Source organism: Castor canadensis, chromosome 9 (genome assembly GCF_047511655.1).
Source record: "Castor canadensis chromosome 9, mCasCan1.hap1v2, whole genome shotgun sequence".
Classification (NCBI taxonomy): Eukaryota; Metazoa; Chordata; class Mammalia; order Rodentia; family Castoridae; genus Castor; species Castor canadensis.
Window position 1 is genome coordinate 9,104,978 of NC_133394.1, and position 20,818 is coordinate 9,125,795.

The 20,818-nt window shown below is 37.9% G+C and overlaps 1 protein-coding gene across 4 annotated transcripts in view; it reads right to left on the reverse strand.

The window, feature by feature from the left end:
• The window catches only part of Elf2 (E74 like ETS transcription factor 2), a 93,901-nt gene that overhangs the window by 51,018 nt on the left and 22,065 nt on the right, over positions 1–20,818 (reverse strand). For 2 of the 4 annotated variants that reach the window (XM_020171490.2, XM_020171487.2), the window contains exons 2-4: positions 19,149–19,240; positions 17,718–17,937; positions 5,682–5,847 (exon numbers count right to left, since the gene is read on the reverse strand). In XM_020171490.2, coding sequence (XP_020027079.1) covers positions 5,682–5,847; positions 17,718–17,789 — 238 coding nt within the window. In that variant the 5' untranslated portion in view covers positions 17,790–17,937; positions 19,149–19,240. Of the gene's footprint in view, positions 1–4,771; positions 4,833–5,681; positions 5,848–17,717; positions 17,938–19,148; positions 19,241–20,818 lie in introns of those variants that run through there. The other 2 variants (XM_074041181.1, XM_020171493.2) reach the window with 1 other exon arrangement.

Consider the following 20,818-nt stretch of genomic DNA (forward strand, 5'->3'; position numbering starts at 1 on the left):
TGTGCCACAGGGAGGATTTCTGATGGCATAACAAATACACAAGTTATCACAGCTCATCATGAAGTCGAATTAGTCTTGACATTCGTCAAGAAAGAAATTTGGCTTCTTAGTTTTCAATAGAGAAATCTGATTTTTTTATACTGCATTGAAAAAACTGAACTTTCATTTATTAAAAAATCACTGCTTTCTTATTGAATTACATGAATTCCTTATAATTCACTTATCTTCTTGGCTAATCTTTAAATATAATTTTGTTGCTCACTAAAGAGGTTTTTGGTTTTTCTTAAGTTTTCTTTATAATCAACTGGTTAAGAAGCAAGGTCCTTCCTCTATTGATCAGAAGAGAGATGAAGGAAACTTAAAAGACCACTTCACTACCAATGTTAATTAATAAAGATGAGCAAGTCTACTTGCATTATATACAATATGATGTAACAATGCTTAAAATGCATGTTAAAAAGACGTGGAAATGTCTAAAAGAGCAGAACTGAACTGGGCTGGTGGCACACCTGTAGCCTAGCTGCTTGGGAGGCTGAGTCGGGAGGCCTGCTAGTTCAGGGCCAGACTAAACAAAATAGTCTTGAAAAAAAAAAAAAAGGCTCACATATGGCAAATCCTAAATTAATACCATTAAAAAAAGAAAAAAAGAAGCTGGCAGGGGGGAGGGGGGAGAAATGACCCAAACATTGTATGCACACATGAATAAAATATTAAAAAAAAAAAGCAATAGCAGTCATTGTCTCCTTGCTAGCAAGATTATGGGATTTTTAGTTTGTTTACTATTTGCAAGACTTCCCAATTTTCCATTGAGCATATACTGCTTTTATTATAAGAAAAAAATCACATTTAAGTCTAAGCGAGAATGACTAAAACGAACCATGCTTATGCAGTAAAGCTCACTGAGTGCGACACCACGAATTTGACACAATACTTTAGCTGATTTTATTTACACACTTTGAATGCCTACTTGAAAATTTTTATATAATATTATTCAATATTTAGTGTATTAACAAAAATGCTTGAGATTTTACAAAAATAGTTTTCTCTTTCATTCATCCATTCTTTTTTCTTTTGCAGTTTTTCAAACAAGGTCTTGCTGTGTAGCAACTCCTGCCAGAGCCTCCCGAGTGCTGGGATTATAGGTATGGCCAATATGCCTAGCCATACATGGCTCTTGAGTATATTACAATACTCACTCAAAACTCAATTTGTTTTGGCTTGTATTTCCTAACTAGCTATTATATATTCAACATTATATTCTGCAAAGGTCTGTCTTCAAAATGCTTACATACTAACTGGGAAAACAAAGAGCCTTTACAAAAGAACAATATAAGAAGAGGATAACTCCACAGTAGGAGATCAGAAAAAAAAAGCATCTAATGCAGGTCACAGTAGCTGTGGGAAGTTTCAGGTCCTTGAAAAACGGTAATCCCTGAGCACATTATGGGTAGAAGAGGACGAGCCAAAGCTCCGAAGTATAAACAATCCATGCTAAGGGCAATAAGGAAGAAAGCTAGATCCTTAGGACTCTGAAGCGCTCCAGTGGAAGAATAAATACAGACACCAGTGCATAAGAAGTTAAGGAAGGATCACAAGGAAAAAGAGACTGAACGTATGAAGGATCTTAAAAAGAATGGAAGTGAAAGGAGAAAAATACAACACAGAGATGTAAACAAAGTTAAACACATGTTCTTTTTTGATGTATAAAAGACCAGTTCAAATTTGAAGGCATACAGAAAGGTGCTAATGAAGTCAAGAAACACTTAGGAAATGTGCTGTATTTATTTTATGGAATCCTCAAAATCGTGAATTCCTATTTTATGACAATGAAACTCTCTGAAAAGTTTAATTATGCCAAGGAAGTGATAAAAGGGAAATTTGAAACCAGAACCAACTAATCCAAGGCAAAATGCTTCCCTTTCCTACCTAAGAAAGCCTCCGAAAAGGCTAAAAAAAGAAAAAATAAATTAAACTCAGAAATAATCATGCAAATTTCTATCATATCGTATTTCTATCATTTTCTATCATATTCGTCTTCCTGTTTTTCAAAATCTAAGCATTCCTTAAGGCTACCAGTTTTAATTCCTTGTCCTTTTATTGTGTAGCATAGAGCTAAATATCAAACTCAGATGACTTCCCCCACAGGGAAATCTCTTAAATACTTTTTCCCATGCAGATGTAATTTATTTCCATCCCTTCAAATGAGGATGACTTCCAAATCAGTCTCTCCCTGACTTTTCGTTACTAGGCTCTAAGTATACTGGACATCTTGCATTTGCCCCTCCAGATCTCCACCCTTCTTTAACCCACTTTCTGTCCGGGAGACTGACTTCATCAGCAGAGCTTACTTGCTTCAGACTGGGTTTGATAACGGAGTGCCTTAGCCAGGACTTGGAAACAGGGAGGAAAATAAAATCAGGGAACTTAACCCCTGCTCATTTTCTGTAGCACTGTCCTCCAACCAGCTGTGCTCTTTGATCAAGGTCCCAGATTCTTCCAAGGTGACCCGCTCTTCAAAGCTGCTGCTTCTGTATTCCAGTAGCCCTTCCCTCCCCCCTTGACCTTGAGCCAAAGGACAGAAACAGACCTGTGCGTTACTGCCAGCTCTGGAGTACCTTCCCTCTCTACTAAGGGAACACTATGCTTACCCACACATTCCTAATTAGCCCTTCATTAAAACATTCCATAAAGTACTCCAATTTGAGCATGTCATTGCTTTTGTGATGGGACTACCTTTGTGCATCTTTATGTATCTAAATATTCCTTCTGAAATGGCTTTGCTTCAACTCAAAGTCAACATGGCTATTACTAAACTTAAAACAGTCTTTCCTTCCTCAAATTCCAATAGCATCACCATCACTCACAGCCAAGAAACAAGTAAAATTTTTCCTGACTGAGCATCCTCCCTTATCTGTCATTTCAAGTCCTGTTGGATCTTACGTAGTAACGTTGTTTCTGCAAGCCCCTTCTGTTCCTGTTCCTACTGTTTTACTGTGTCTCAAGTCATCCCTCAGCTCCTACTTACAACAGCCAGTCTTCGTGCCTCATCACTGGCAATTTATTACAGGATTAGATGAATGCCTATTCATAAAGTTTCAAAACATTTGTTTTTTTCCAATAAAATTTAAGAGAGCATTAGTATTACACATAAGCTCTGTGAGGGAAACAAAGACTTTTAGTTTATAAAAAGGTAAAGCAAAGTAGCCCATAATTACAACTAACAAAATGAGATATCCTTTTATACACAAAATAAGGAAGATGGCTAGATGTAAACCACTGTACGATTTTAGTACTCCTACCTGCATAACAGTAAGAACAGTACTTCTGGTGTGGACATGTACACATATGGGTATAAAGAAAAAGAAAGAAAACCTTCAATGTGCATACAGAGAGAACTAATATAACAGATTAATAAATTTAGCTATGAACATTTTTTTAGACTGATATAATCTAAATTATAACCAGGAAGTGTTTCCTAGATGTATCTTATTCTATACAGACGATTTTATTATTCTGAGACAGGGTCTTGCTATGTAGCCCAGGCTGACCTTGAATTAGAGACCCTCCTGCCTCAGCTTCCCAAGTGCTGGGATTATAGGCATGTACCACCATGTCCAGCTGTAAACAGACCTTAATTCCCCCAATTCACCAAATAAAAACTGCCATCTTATACACATTCCTTTCCTTTTCTTCCCATTTGGTTTCTTTTCCAAAACCTACAAATATTTGGAGTTAGGTTACAAATTTTTATTATCCCGAGAAATGAATCTGACCTAACCCATTACTTAAGAGGAAATGTACATTCAGAAAAGTCATGGCAACCTTTACTCATCTACATATGCTCTAGATGTCCAGAAAATGAAAGTCAACTCAGATTTTAATTCATCTAGAAATGCGTGATTCTTTCAAAAAGAAACAACAACTCAGTTTGCCTAATTTAAAAATCTGAGTGGATCTAGGACTACTAATAATCCTTGTATAGTATAAAGCAAGTAAAGACCGGAATTCTGAGGCACTTTTATACTATTATACTATTTTAGAATAATGTGATTCACTACATTTCCTTTTGGTGTTTAAGAAAAATAAGTCTAGAAATACTATCGAATATCAAAAACCACTTATTAAAAAAAAAACACCAAGTAGCTTCCTGCTACCTAGCCTTCCCCTTCACTCATATTCCTGTCCCGTAAATGACATCATCACCCTCAATTTCAAGATGACTGAGAAAACTAAATCCCTAAGAGATTCACTTTCTGTTCTGAATTGTTTCTACCTGAATTAATTTAAATTCATGACACATTTCTAATCAATTGTACAATTAACAGCATTTGGTCAACCTGCTCTGGCATTTTAATATATTAAACGTCCTAACTTATCTACTTATACAAATTTGGCATTATAGTTTTCGTTTTTTAAGTTTCTAATCTCCTACTAAAATCAGTTATTTTTTTATCAAAACTTCAAACAAGTTCTCTTTTTCACATTCAATTTATCACACTTTTTCTTGTGCTATTGGTGTTTTGTTCTATAATAAAATCAGTTACAAAATATACTCAAAAATGTCATCCTACATTATACTTGGGACTGTTCTTTCTCCTCAAGAAGAAAATTAATCTCTGAACCTACTTGTACATTCAGACTAGAAAACATTCCCAGCTCTCAGAGACATGATTGCCTATGTGCACCAGGTCCTAGCCTAGACTACATAGTCATGGAGTCTACATGAAAACCTTACTCCCTGTACGATAAAATGAATGAATTAGTACTTCACCTGGGGTTTGCTGGCACAGTCGTCATCATTGCTCTGAAGAGCAAGGTAACTTCCAAACTCTCAGCTCAACTAAAATAAAATTGGAGGAAGAACAACTTGAAGCTGAAGAAGCCAGCGGTCCTAGAGAGTGCCACTGGGCCTCACAGAGCAGAAAGACATCAAACACTCAAAATTTCTAATCATTACAGAAATTTATCTAAATAGTCAAGAGTTTCTACTAGGGTTAGAAACCAATTATAAGGACTCTTTTGTTTTTAATAATAACAGCTTAAGTGAATTCTCATTATTTTTTGTTATATAAGCCACAACAATGCTTCTGGGAAGATGCTGTATTTTCTTTATGGTCATGGTTATGGTCTAAGAATTATACATACTAGTCCCAAATTAAAGATATAGTCATCTGATTACAGATAGAAAATACACCAAGATGTCTGAGATGCAAACACAGAAGAGGAATCTGATAGTCTACTACAAATGTGCTTCTGGTCTAAGGAAAAATCTCACTGTTCATCAATATTGATTCAAGAAACAATTAGTAAGTTACACAATGAGAATTCTATATTCATTTTTTTAATTCCAAAAGCTACTCTCATATATTAACCTACTGACTTCCAAAAGTAAAAACAACCAGTGATTATTTGCACTCCCAGAAAACAATAATTTTATCACTGTGCAGCTGTAATTTTTTTCTATGAGATCCACAATGTGACACTCTGTTATAACTCAAAAAGTTATAATGTAGAACTCTATTATATCTACATAAACTCCCTTAGAGATATTTCACTGGTTTCCAAGCTGTACTAAGTAGCATTAAACGAAAGTTCTTCAGTGCAAGATTCATCCATTTACCGTGATACTAAAGCCTAAAGATGAGAACGCAAAAACAATGAACATTTTATGAGATGTCTACCTGTTTCCATATTCTCCGTCTCAACTTCTTGCTCTTCTGCCACATCTTGCATCATGTAAGTCTCATCATCATAAACCAGAACCTGGGCCGCATAGCCCTGCTCTAATCTGGCACTTGGAACTGGCTCCACAATCACTGCTGGGTACTCAGAAACCTTTTCACTTTCCTACAAGAGTAAATTTAAAAAACAGTCAACCTTTTATTCATAAATTCTGAACTCACTCACAAATGCTTGAGTTCATACAGTTCCAAGTAGTCCACAAAACAAGTTTCATGTATTATAAAGAGGAGTGTAAAAAACAAGAGCTGGAAAGGACTAACTCTTAAACATTTTAAATAATCAGTGCTTGAGGATTAAGATGGTAGATTAAAAACATGCATATAATTTCACTCTCTCTTGAAAACCCATTAAAACAGCAGTAAATGACTTCATTAGGTTTAAACCAGGCACTAGTGGTTAACGCCTGTAATCCTAACCACTGAAGGAGGCAGAGATCAGGAAGACTGAAGCTCAAAGCCAGCCTGAGCAAACAGTTCACGAGACCCTGTTTTGGTGGAGTAGCTCAAGGTGTAGGCCCTGAGTTCAAGCTCCAGTACTGGAAAAAAAAAAAAAAAAGCTGTAATATACTTGACAGTGGAGAGTCAACAGAAACCAACACCCATTGTTTCTGGAAATGGAGGAGCAGGAGCAGCAGGTGGTAGGGAAAGAGAAAGAAAGACTTCATGAAAGTTGTTGAGAATGCACTTTTGATTCCTGGCCCCTCTCCCTTCCTCCATGATGCAACCAGCCTTCTCTATGGAGAGGAAACAACAAGGGATTTTTTAAATATTTATTTATTTATTGGCAGTACTAGAGTTTGAACTCAGGGCTTCATGCTTGCTAGGCAGACACTCTACCACTCCAAACAAGGAAACTGAGATGAGTAGGAACATGTGCTAGTATCACATCATATCAAAAACAGCTTTCCATGAGCAGACAGCCAAATATTACTCAACGTCCAAGGAAAACATCCAACAGAATATAAACATGTATGTATTTATATGGCCACCAGAAATGATATGTCCTTCAAACAAGAACAGAATACAATTTAGTAAAGAATACTCATAAATAAAACTAAAGAGTTCTTAGAAATTAAAACACAACAGCTAAAATGAAGAAGTAAGGCTGGGATATAACTCAGTGGCAGGGCACTGGTGGGCATGTGTGAGACCTCGGGTTCAACTGCCACACCACAGAAAAAGAAATTCAAATAAAAAGTCAGGTGCTGGTGGCTCGTGTCTATTCCTAGCTACTCAGGAGGTGGGGATTGGGAGGATCAAAGTTAGAGGCTAGCCCAGGTAAAAAGTTCACATGACACAATCTCAACCAATAGCTAAGCATGATAACACATGGCTGTCATCCCAGCTATGCAAGAGGATGAGATCAGGAAGACTGCAGTTCCATGCCAGCCCAGGCAAAAAGTTTGTGAGATCCCGTCACAACAGAAAAGGCTGGGTGTTTTGGTACGCACCTGTCATCCCAGCTACTGTAGGAAGCATAAATAGGAGAATGAAGATTCAGGCCAGTCCGAGCAAAAAAGTGAGACTCTATCTCCAAAATAACCAGGCCAAAACAGGCTGGAGGTATGGCTCAAGCAGTAGAACACCTGCCTACCAAATACGAAAGCCCTGAGTTCACACCTTACACTACCAAAATAAGAAATTAACAGTAACAGAAGAAGAGAAGGAAGAAGAAGAAAGAGGAGAAGAAACAAGCTTAAAAGATAAAACTGAAGAAATCATCAGGAACCAGGGAGGGTAAAAAAGATAAAACAATAGAAAAGATAGCAATGTTTAGAGGACCAGTCCAGGAGGTTCACAATCTGAGTAACAGGAGTTCCAGAAAAACAGAAAAAAAGGGGAAAGAAAGAACGTAAGATTTGGAAAGAAATAAACCAAGAAGATTTTCTAGAGTCAAAGAATATGAGCTGCCCATTTGCAAGCACTCACCAAGTGTCAAGTACAAAAAATGAGGTAACACCTACACTGAAGCACATCATTGTGACATATATAATTGGGAAAACATTCTACAAGCTTCTAGATTACATACAAAGATCAGAACACAGATCTTCAGTCTTCTCACAACATATATGTACATTTTAACAATAGAAACAATACACAATTTGTAAGGCACAAGGATTGCAAGTTCAAGATCAGCTTGTGCTACATAGCAAGATCTTGCTCAAACCACCACCATCCAACTGAACAAACAAAAACCCTGACAACAACAAAAAGAAAACACGTTACCTATCATTCAGGTTAAGAAACAGAAATTAGTAATATCTTGGAATACTAAGTGTCCTCCACCCATCTCATCCTTGTTTCCAGAAGCGTCATTACCCTTATTTATCATCATTTATTTACTTTTTTCTACAACTATTTCTATGCAGTGGATTACTTATTTTGTGTGCCGAGTTAGGGGAGGTTAGCATTGTCACAAGGCTTCCAGAAGACAGCTGGACAGCCTAGTGTTGGGCTCACTGGGTTTCAAGAGGTTCTCAGGTAATCGGTGGTGACAGTAGCATGAGTTAGTTCTTGGGAATGCAACGTGGTATCTGGCAGTGTAATGTATGAACCTGGTATCGCCTGTTCACCCAGGAGGTGTGATCCAGGAAAGAGATCTGTATTGTTCTGTAGATTTGCTTCTGAGTTCTTCGTGGTCTTCCTCCACCACTCAGAAGTAGATCAAAGCAAAACATTTGGGGTGAAACAAGTGTTCTCAGCTGACACAGGCAATCAAGGTTAGAATCTTATTAGGTAGGGAAGAGAATAAAGGAATTTTAGCCTTGTACAGAATTCTAGTCCTCAAGTACTTCATGCTATGGTAAGTTTCATTTACTTTGATTTACTTCCTATCTGCAGGACAGAGTAGAGAGTTCACAATCTAAAACAATCTCATATTAAATTTGCTATGAAAAGACTACAAAGCTGGGCACGGTAGCACTCATTTGTAGTCCTTCTTACTCGGAAGGCTGAGAACTGCTTGAGCTCAGGAGTTCAAGGCCAGCCTGGGCAAGACCCTATTTCTAAAAAAAAAAAAAAAAAAACCTGTAAGATTCCAGAAGAAGGAAACAACTTGTATAAGACTTTTGGATTGAACATAAACAAAACACTCAGTGTTTGGGTCAACACTATTTTAAATGCTACTTGTAATGTGACTCTCTTAGTTTCTAATGAGTTAAAGAGCACACCCATCTTCACTTATCCCACGCTTCTCATTAACACCATTTTATAGCTAGGTGATGCTGCCTACAGGCTGTGTCTATAAAGCTCATCCAGAAGAATAGAGGATTCAATTCTTAATATAGCCAGTTTGTGGGATGGCAGTTTTTTTTCTTTGATGTTAAAAAGCTGGATTCACAGCAGGGTGCTGGTGGCTCACCCTATAATCCTAGCTACTTGGGAGGATGAGATCGGGAAGATCAAGGTTCCAGGACAGCCCAGGCAAATAGTTCACAAGAACCCATCTCCAAAGTAACCACAGCAAAATGAACTGGAGGTCTGGTTCAAGTGGTAGAGTGCCTGCTTTACAAGTACAAAGCCCTGAGTTCAAATCCCAGATCCCCCCAGCCCTTCAAAAACAAGGGCTGGACTCTTATTCTTTGTCTTACACAAAATAGGAAATTATTAAGTCAACATGTACTTTGTTTTTTTTCTTGCAGAAGCCTTTTATTGAGCTTAAATTTTTTTTTAAGACTCTATATTTTGTATTTGAGGTTTTAGTAAAGACGGGGGTGAGGTTCAAGTGGTAGAATGCTTGCCTAGTAAGCATGAGTTCAATCCCCAGTGCCACCAAAAAAAAAAAAAAAAAAATCCAAAGAAAAGAAAAGAAAAAGAGGGGTTTGCGTAGTAGCTCAAGTGGTAAGAGTGCCTGCCTAGCAAGCATGAGGCCCTGAGCTCAAACCCTGGTGCTGCCAAAAAAAAAAAAGAAAAGAAAGAAAGAAAAAGAGGGCTGGAAGAGTGGTTCAAGTGGTACAGTGCCTGTCTGGCTCAGTATCACAAAAAAAAAAAAAGAAAAAGAAAAAATCTAGAAATAAATTCTTGGTTTAATGTTTTATGCAAGGTGAAGAGCCCCATTCTCTTTTCTGTCTTAGCTAGGTTTGGTTTTAATATTTCAATAGTTCCTTCCCTTTAACTATAAAAAAGCTGAAATGCTTTTGTATTTAATAAAAACCTCAAATAGCTGGTCTTCACTGCTTATATCTGTATATACTTCTCAAAAGAAGTCACAGTCTACCTCTGTGACTCATCGGGCCTCTACCACTTCACTGAAGCTATTCTCCAAATGTCATAGTGACCAAATTCTCTTTCAGTTTCCACTCTCTACCACCTCTCTGCTGAGTCTACACAATGACCATCGCCTCGCTTTAAAATGTTTTTCTGCCAGGCACCTGAACTCCAGAACCAAATCTTCAACTTATCATCACTATAAGAATATTTAGCCAGCCACCAGTGGCCCACACCTAGAATCCTAGCTACTCAGGAGGCAGAGATCAGGAGGACTGTGGTTTGAAGCCAGCAGGACAAATAGTTAGGGAGAACCTATCTCAAAAATATCCAACACAAAAAAGGACTGGAGGAGTGGCTCAAATGGTAGAACACCCGACTAGCAAGCATAAAGCTCTGCGTTCAAACCTCAATACTGAAAAAAAAAAAAAAAAAAAATATATATATATATATATATAGTTAATACTTCTTATATATATTTTACATATTATGTATGTATTTATGTATATACTTAATACTACAAGTTTAATGTCTAAATTGAAATTATCAACATTTCTTCCTGATCTCCCATAAAACACTTCTGTTCTCCATATTTAAGCAGCAAATTATAATAATATTCATGATCTCAGTGTCCCTTGAAAATTAAGTGTGCCCAAAGTAGCACAGTGCTATCACAGAGAAAGTACTCAGTTGCTGGTGGTCATTACTGCATTATAATAACAGTAATAATCTTCAAATCTACTTGTTTTCAATTTGGAGGCATCTTATCCCATCACAATCAAAGATGTTCATGTTTCTTCTTTGCACAAAAAGCTTTAACCACTCCCCATTTGTCTAAAAGGAAAGGTCAACACAGTAAACAATGTTAACACTCTAACCCGCCCATTACAGGTTGAACTATCTTCCAAAAAGTGTTCAGATCCCAAGTCCTAGTATCCAGGAATGTGGCCTTATTTGGAAATGGAGTTTCCAGATGATCAAGTTAAGATGCAATCATTAGGATGAGCCCGAATCCAATTTGGCTGAATCCTTATAGAAAGGGAAGTCTGAAACAGACAAATGCAAGTAGGGAGGAAAACCACGTAAAGACAGAAAAATATCACCTACACACCGAGGAATGCCTGAAACTACCAGAAACTAGAAGAAGCATGAATAGATTCTCATAGTCCTCGAAAGGAATCAACCTTTAAAATCTCCAAAATTTTAGCTCCCTGAACTAAAACAATAAAGACAATAAATTTGTTATTTAAGCCACCCAGATTATGATACTTTATTATACAGAAGCCTCAATAATAAGCCACTAATATGCTTTTCACACCTTCGTCACTTCCTTACTTCACATAGCTACCTGCCTCCTGGCACTGCCCCTAATCCCTCCATGTTTCTGTCTCCATGACTTTCACTCATGTTTGCAGCTCGTCTCCAAACCCTTCCACTTACTGAAGGCTGTTCACGCAGTTCCAGTAAGTCCTTTACAACCCCACCATCAATCTTTCCACCCAAAGTACTACTGGCACAGGTGCTGTCATTACCACTGCTCACTGTATTGCATTATATCATAATCATGTTTTTACATGTCCATCTCCTTGGCTAGGTATTTGGAGGCAAAAGTTTTATCTACCTTAGTCAATTTTTATATTCTCCTAAACACTGCACACTCACTGGCAGAGTGGCTCAAGGAGTAGAGCACCAGCAAGTATGACCCTGAGCTCAAACCTCACACCACCAAAAACAGAAGTAAACCTAAACATATGCACTTCACATAAACTAAACTAGCTTTGAAGTATTTGTAGCTTAGTTCAAAGAATGATAAAATGCAACAAATTTTAACATCAACAGGTACTGACAGACGTACCACATACTGATCTAGGATGTCAAGGAGTTCACGAGCTTTTCCTCTGCTAGATGACAGAGAACAGAGGCCCTGCCACTTCCCACTGTGTACCCCAGAAGCCATTCCAAGTAAATATGTCACTGAAGCAAAATCAGTGTGCTTGCTAGGCAAACTCAGCTTTAAGAAAAGTCTCCTAACCAAGTTGTTAAAAAAAACTCAACATAAAGGATCAAGTAAACTAACATAAACCCATGCAATGAGAATCAACTAAAAGGTTAAGACACGTATCTATATCGACATGGAAAACACTGATGATATAAACAAGTCGGGAGAGAATGGGCTGCTAAAGAGGGCTACTGTTAAGATTCTACTTCTACAGAAACTCAGTTTATATATACATTAAAAAGTCTAGGATAGAGTCAGGCCCTGGCACACACCTGTAATCCCAGCACTCAGGAGGCTAAGGCAGGAGAATCTCAAGTTTGAGGCCAACCTGCACTACATAATGAGTTTAAGGCTAGTGTGGGTTTTATAGCAAAGACCCTGTTTCAGAGAAAAAAATCTAGAAAATAGACCCCAAACCATTAATAATCTCATAGAGGGAGGTGAGCAGGTGGAAGATGGCATTTTGTTTTCTTAGTATAAATTTATTTTTTACAATGATTCTGTGTAAAGAAGAAGGAAAATTAAAATATGTATGTCTTTCATTAAAAAACAACTGGAACAACAGTAACAAAAACTCAACCAATAAGGAGTAATTTGAGGCCAGGCGCAATAGCTCATACCTGTAATCCCAGCTACTTGGGAGGCAGAGATTAGAAGGATCTGGTTTGGGGATAGCCTAGGCCAAACAGTTAGCAAGACTCCATCCCAATCAATAAGCCAGGTGTGGTGGCATGTGCCCATGACCCTAGCTACATGGAGTTATAGGCAGGAGGATCCAGGTCTGAGGCCAACCTGGGCAAAAACACAGGATCCTACGTGAAAAATAGCTAAAGCAGAAGAGGGACGAAGGCATGGCTGAAGTGGTACAGTGTCTGACCAGCATGTACAAGGTCCTGAGTTGAAAACCTACCATCGCTGAGGGCAAAAAAAAAAGTCATTTGGAAACTCTAAATAGCAACACCACCAGTACAATATAAAACTCATAAATCTGCCCCAACAAGCATCTCATTTTTTAATCTCATTTAAATCTTATTTTTAATAAACCTTATCCAGGAACATTTATATAAATAAATGTTAAGTGTAAAGTTGTATGAATTTTCACAAATGCAGATGTCCTTGTAACTACCATCAGAGTCAAGAAACACCTCAGAAAGCTCCTTGCAGCCATCAGGCCACTCCTGCAGATGTCTGTCCTGAAATATACATTGCAATCAATGGTTTATGCTTTTTGTGGCTGACATTTTAGTGGCACTTACACATGTTGTTATATGTGTCAATAATTCATTTATTTCTGGAAAATCCATTAATAGGCCAATTTTAATTTATTTAGTATTTTTTGGTGGTTTTGGTTTGGTTTTTTTTTTTGATGGGACTGGGGTTGGAACTCAGGGCTTCATGTTTACTAGGCAGGCGCTCTACCACTTGAGCCACACCGCCAGTCCGTTTTGCTCTGGTTGTTTTAGAGACAAGATCTTGTGAACCATTTGCCTGGGCTGGCCTCGAGCCATGATCCTCCTGATTTCTGCCTCCCAAGTAGCAGTATTTCAGTTGGTCCCTGGCTTAGATATGACTTTCCAACATGTGGTGTCACCCTGTCACCTTTCTGTCTACATGTGTAGTAGGACTTCCTAGTGATTGTCCCTTGCATTTGACAGCTAATGATATTGAGCGTTATGTGTCTACTGATCATGCATGTAATTATCTGTTCATAAAATAATCTTCGCCTATTTTAATGGGTTATCTTCACCTTAGTATTTTTATGTTCTGAATGTGTCTGTGGTTTAGATGTGGCTTAAGTGTGTCCCCCAGAGGTTCATGTAACGGAAGTGTAGTCCTCTGGGTGGCAACGTTAAGAGGTGGTAGGACTCCAGCAGAGGGATCTACCAAGAGGTCTTCAGATCAGTGGTGCACCGCTCTTGTGGCACCATGAACTGCCTTATAAAAACGAGCCTTGCCCTCCCTGGGCTTCTGTTTTGTCAGGTGATTTTTCACCCTTGCCATTATGATATCTACCACGAGGCCTTCCCCAGAGCCAAGCAGAAGCTTGCACCATGCCCTGGAACCTTCAAACTGTGAGCTAAATAAACCTCTTCTCTTGTAACATACCCAGCTTCTGGTATTTTATACAGTAACAGGAAATGGGCTAATACAAAACCCTTTGCCAGGATATATATCATAAATATTTTTTTTCCAATCTCTGGTTCTCATTTTCTTAATATAATTTTTTAAAGAGAAGTGTTTAATTTTTTTTGAGACAGCGTCTTACTATATTGCCCAGGCTGGCCTCAAAATTCATGATTCTCCTGTCTTAGCCCCCTCCACTTCCACCTTGAAAGTCACTCCAAGAAGAAGGACTGAATAGCTTTAAAATTAAAAAGCTTTTAAATAAATTTATTTCACAGCCAAATATCTTTTCCACAAAGAAGACTCCAGTGTTAAGTGGCATTTTTGATGATCACTTAACATTTAGGGAAAAAATTATTATCAATCCCATACAAACTCTTCCACTCATTTCATGAAGCCACTAGTTACCCTGACACCAAGATGCAACAGAGACACAACACAAAAAGAAAACCAATATCCTTTGTGATATTTTACCCAAACCTGCCCTAGCATTTGATAGAGATGGAATAAAACGTTTAGAACTGCCTGCTTGTTCTGACAGCAGTGAGACGGTTACGCTCTGCTTCATTCTTTTCCTACACTGTAGCACAGAAAGCAGCTCCAAGCAACAGGCAGGTACACTGGCAAGGTAACCTCCTCTTCTCTCAGGAAGCACAAAGTATGCAAACTGCTTCCTTAAGTTTCCTCCATTTTCCTGGCTGTTTATGCTGGGGGTATAAACCTGGTCTGTTATCCCACCCCAATCTCCTTCCTACCTCCGCCTCCTGAGTGCTAGAGCTTAAAGATGTGCATTCCTGGCTATCAAAGTCTCATCAGAAGGTAAGTTAGCAAGCTGCCCTTTCCCTAACTGTAAAGAACATGCCCAGTAGCTCATGGGCAGAAAGGATGCTGGCTGTTTACTTACATCGCATTCTTTGCAGCGCTGACTATATCTACACTCACAGCTAGCATTTTTAATCAACAATAGATACTGAATTTTATGAAGCTCCATTTACCTCTACTAATTTAACAAGCTTTCTTACTATTAAATTATTCTAGATTGAAGATTTGAGTGGTAAATCACCTGCCTAGCAAGCACAAACTCCCAAGTTCAAATCCCAGCACTGCAATAAATAAATTACTCCTACATACCTATAGCCTATTTGGTAACTGAATTTTTAAATATATGACTATTTTATATATTTATTTTATATATTTCATATATTATTTCTTTTTTATATATTTATTTATTTCTTAAAATAACCCAGTGCCCGTGGCTCACGCCTGTCATCCTAGCTACTCAGGAGGCAGAGACCGGGAGGATTGAGGTTCAAAGCCAGCCTGGGCAAATAGTTAGGGAGAACCCATCTCAAAAACGGCTGTAGGAGTGGCTCGGGTGTAGGCCCTGAGTCTAAGCCCCAGTACTGCAAAAGAATAAAAATAAAAAATAAGTAATTTTTGTATCTACACTCATTAGTAAGATTGTGACACCAATCTCAGAAACAGAACATCTTAGTTTTATAAAATGTACTACTATAAAATATGATTTTTAAACCCCTGAAAATTATGACAATTCTCCAAGTGACTACTACTTTTTAAATATTTCCTTGTTCTTCTGATTCGGGGACTGTATTACAAAATTTTGACAGATCGTGTTTTTACTCTGACTTATATTTTAGAGCACAGATACTACTCTATGCAGGAAACATATTCCTGAAAATTTGCTTATAAGGCAAAAATCTATTTTTCAAATACCATGACCCTCAGAACTCCTTTTGTAAAACCAATACATTTCCAATATTAGGGCCATTCTCTCTTCCTGGGGTTCTCCCCAAAATTTTCTATGTCCCCACCCCTAACTTCATCAGCTCTGCACTAAAATATCACATCTTTAAGAAGCCTTCACTGACTGCCAAAATACCCATTAACCACCATATGTGATCCATCTCCAGCCCTGAGTTACTTTTGTTGGAGGTGCTGGGGTTTGAACTCAGGGCCTTGTGCTTATTAGGCAGACGCCCTACCACCTGAGCCACGCCCCAGCCCTGGTCCCAAATTACTTCTCATATTCTTCTGAAATACTTTTATCTTCAATGCCTAGAAAAGTAACACACAGTAGCTGGTCATTTAGTATTTGTCAAAAGGACAAACGAATTAACATATAAATTGAACAAAACTTCCCCTAAGCAGTTGCTCCTACTGTGGTGCCACTCTACCTAAAATACCCAACAAGGTATTGCCTTATTCTGGCCTTCTTCAACAAAATACTACATAAATCAGCAGTCACAGCAATTTGGTACAGTCGTTTCATTTGACAGGTTCTTTCTTCCATGATGAGTTCGTTTTTGGTTGATCAATACCTACGCTCCCATGTAAAAGAATAAAAGTAAAAGGAGTCTTCCAGAAACATCTGCTGTTCCTTTTCCCCATATTAATGATACTCTTCATCGGAACAAGATAATACACATGCTGCCTATTGTTCTTGGCAGCTCTGCTCATGTGGCTAAATATCAACATAGCAAATGTACAGGGCAGAGAAGTACTTTGAAGAAGAAGCAGTATTTGGGTTGGGTGGCATAGGATGGATGGAAGTCCCCTGAGTCCTTGATCTCTTTGGTGAATCATACCTGGAGGTGATCACAAAGAAAATGAATCTTAAAGGAAGAGACAGAAATTGATTATGGGAATAACGTATGTTCTACAGCAGTTGGCGTCTCCTAAAGGACTCTGAACCAGTTTTAATTCAAATACAAAAGGAACATTTAAGAATAGCAAGACCACTGATAAAAGAAAAGGTATTACCTTTGTTTTCTACCCTTCCTACAGAATTTGCACATAAATGATCTGGATCTTGGGAGACCGAACAGACACCAACCAAGTAAAAGAACCAGGACATAGCATGCCACCTTACAGTAAACTACCAAATGTAACAGCAGCATCTTTTGTAGAAAACGGACTTTTGTAACATAGAAAACTGTCATTTTTCACCTCATCTCTAACCAAATGTGTTACGATGACAGCACTATTACATTTCAATGTTGATCCTTTCCAATATTCAGTCTTTCAAACGGTAGGTATACAAGCGAGGATCTCACAGTCTGGATTTTCTTCTCCCACCTTATTCTTAATGGTCTCTCTCAATTATAGAAAATGACCAAATATGTTAATGACTCAAAATTCTACACACATAAAATTTCAAAACCTGAATTTATTTTATGTACTAATCATATAAATAAATGTACCTATTAGATTGAAATAATAGATTACCACCATGAATTAGATATAATAAGATATAAAAAAGATGGGGAAAGTCAATACAAAACTAACTTAAGATGAATTTAATTTAGGTATAATATATCCCTATATACAAGACAATGGATTTTATAAAGAACACAAATTTGTCTCTAACAAGACAGTGCTCCTTCTTTGTCTTTTCCTCCCTCTGAGTTCATTCTAACGGACCCGCACTCCATCAACTCAGGTGAGCCGGCCTGCAGTGTCCTCCTCAACCAATCGTCTAAATGACGTGAGGACACATGACACAGACATGGACAATTTTATGCATGGTACAGTTCTGCTCTCAAATATCTGTTTCAAGTTCATTTCAAAACTACTTCGTGCACTGATGTTTATGAACGAACAGAAAAGCAATACACTGGAGGCCTAACCTCTTGATTTTCTACTCCACTGCTGGAAAGCTCCGAAACAGAACCTCCGCTGTCAGCAACTGCTGATGTCATTGTTTCTTCCCTCAGGAAACTTCAATGCGTGAATCAATGTAATACAAGGTTCACAGATGATTGCATTATCATGTTTTATAAGTCAAAACAGATGGATTAGAGTAGATATCCAGTAATCCAGTCGTCTAAAGATGATTAACCCGAGACCCTAAAAGGAGGAAGAATTTGAAAAATTATGTTAAAATAAACAGGAAAGACAGAAAACGTACCATACTTCACAATCTAATATTTGACATAATTTTACTGTGAGAAAAGGAGATAGGCTTCTGCATCTGTGTCAAAAGAGGGCAGTAGTGAGCATTCTGCATCTTAAAGAGTTTCACATTCAAACTCATTCTCATTAAGTTCTTACCAAGCTTCGGTACATAGCTGATACTGGTACATTTATATTTTAGTAAACAGACATTGCAACTTCCTCCCTTATGAACATGTAATTTTATTCCTGAAATATATTAATATAAATTGTTTAACCTTTTATGCACTGAATACATAAAATGTGCTAGACTGAGACAATTTCAAAAACTTCCTATTTAACAAATTAAAATACTTACTGGTTTGTAACTATTTCATTTTCTTTGGCTCACTTGGTTTGAATAACATAAAATCAGAACTGTCTCTTGCTTATGGCAGCAATCTCATTTTGCATTCATTCTTAATTCAAGAATTATAAAGCAGATTAATTTGTGTAAGTATTCATTTGTGTAAGTTACTTATACCTTAAAACTGAAGTAGTGAGCATCTGGAATGCCTTCGATATTATTTTATCATTTTTCTTTAGTAGTTTTGCAATATGGCAAATTGCTTCAAGTGACTTCTAAACCTAGCCTCTTAAGCATTCTTCCTGATGCAGAGATAAATGTCAGTATGTGTATTATCTGGATTTCTTCCTAAAAATTACTCTTTTAGTTTTGAGTGCATTAAATTTTTCATAGAGAAAAGTACAGAGATTTCTAACAGGATTTCTTAATGTCCAAATTAAACAACACAGAAAATTTAAGCATACAGATATGGAAATGTCTATAAAATTTTATAATAAAATAAAATAGCTGAAAAAAAGCAGAAATCTCATCTTACTACATAAGTTATTAATGTCATTATGCTCTTTTTTATCTTGTAAGTATAAAATAAAGTTGGAAGTATTTTTATCTTACAAAAAAAAACTTAAGGTCTAGAGGAGTGGCTCAAGTGGTAGAGCACCTGCCTACCAAGTGTGAGGCCCTGAGTTCAAACCCCAGTACCACCAAAAAAATAAAAAAAAAAAAAAAAAGAAGAAAACTTAAGAAAAATCCACAGTCCCACAGCTTTTACCATATAAGGTCGACATAACACACGGTAACCGTAGAAATAAACTTCACTTACAATCTGGATGCCAAGTAGTCCAAGCATCCTTCATTCGCTATTTTCACAGCCCGGCAAGAGCTAAAATCTGAACCAGCAGTTCTTCGGAACTACTAGTGGGAGGGGAGAAAAGAGAGTATTAATATCATTCTATGAATGAAATATTTTGCCAAGAGGGAGACTCAGGTAACAACTACTTATTAAAACAAGTCCTCTCCAAAGCCTGATGACATGTATTTCCATGAATATAAAAAATCATTTCTAGATGACTGAAGTATCACAAGTTTTTATCAAAGTTGCAATTTTATCACAATAACAAAATTGATGTAAATAACAATGAGCAAATAAGGACAGAACGGACATACATGTCCTATGCCCTGTTTTATGGGCTATATTTCAACCCACAGTGGCTACATGCGTACCTCCTCTGCCCAAGAGCATGAAATGAAGCTTAAAAAAGAAAACTAGCCAGGTGCCAGTGGCTCACGCCTATAATCCTGGCTACTTGGGAGGCTGAGATTAGGAGGATCGAGGCTCAAGACCAGCCCTGGCAAATAGTTCTTGAGACTCCATCTCCAAAATAACCAGAGCAAAATGGACTGGACGTGTGGCTCAAGCAGTAGAGGACCTGCTTTGCACGCTTGAAGCCCTGAGCTCAAGCCCCAGTCACAACAACAACAAAAAAAAAACACTAACCTCAAAATCTACCAGAGAACAATGCTAGTGATAATGACTGCTTATTAGTCATCTTCCAGTACCTCATCCCCCAATTTAGCAATCACACACAATCAAACAACTGCCTCCTCAAACACCCCGTCCTCTCAAAGGCTGATGTGCTGGTTTCCAAGCCCTGGATCTTAGGCCTACTCATCACATCCCCTTTTCCTTGACCTTGTCTTACTTCCCCACCATACAAACAGTCATAAGATCCTCTGATCTTAAAATGAATGATTCACCTGCTGCTCTAGTTCCTTCAACTCTCAGGAAGTTCTAGAAAAGAAATCTGTGCTCTGTCTCCACTTCCTAATTTCTCCAGTATTCTCCCTTCCTACACAAATGAAATTTTTACTAAAATTTTGCTTGTCAGCTCCAATAGGTACATTTCTGTCTTCAAAGGACTTGGTGCCTCTGAAGCATCTGACACTGTTTCTCATTTCCTCCTTGAGTCTCCATCTTTTCTTTCTCATTCTTAAGACATTTTTACTAGCACGTAATAGTTGTACAAAGGGTTTCATTGTGACATTTCTCCATATGCTTACAAGGCGTCTTGGTTAGGTTCATTCCCCCATCGTTCTCTCTCATCCCCTGCCCCTGTTTAAAATGACTGGCAGGTTTCAATGCTCTATCTTCATACAGGCATATAAAGTACATACACTTTATACAGAAGTATATTCGCCTTCCCTTACCCTCTCCATTTACCCTCCCACTCCCATTGTACTCTCCCCCCAAACAGGACCTGTCTTACATTCCCGTCATTCATTAAGTGCACGTCCATATTTGAAGAGGTGTTCCATGGCACTTCACCTGTGAGTACATTCTACTTTAATCCATCTAGCCCTCTATTACTCCTCCTTATCCTCCCCACACTGTTCAGCAGCTTTCAATGTGCCTTCTTCCTACCCAGATGCAATGTTTTCCAGTAATATTCACTCTACCATTCTCCTTTCCTCTCCCTCCTCCCCCCAATCTCC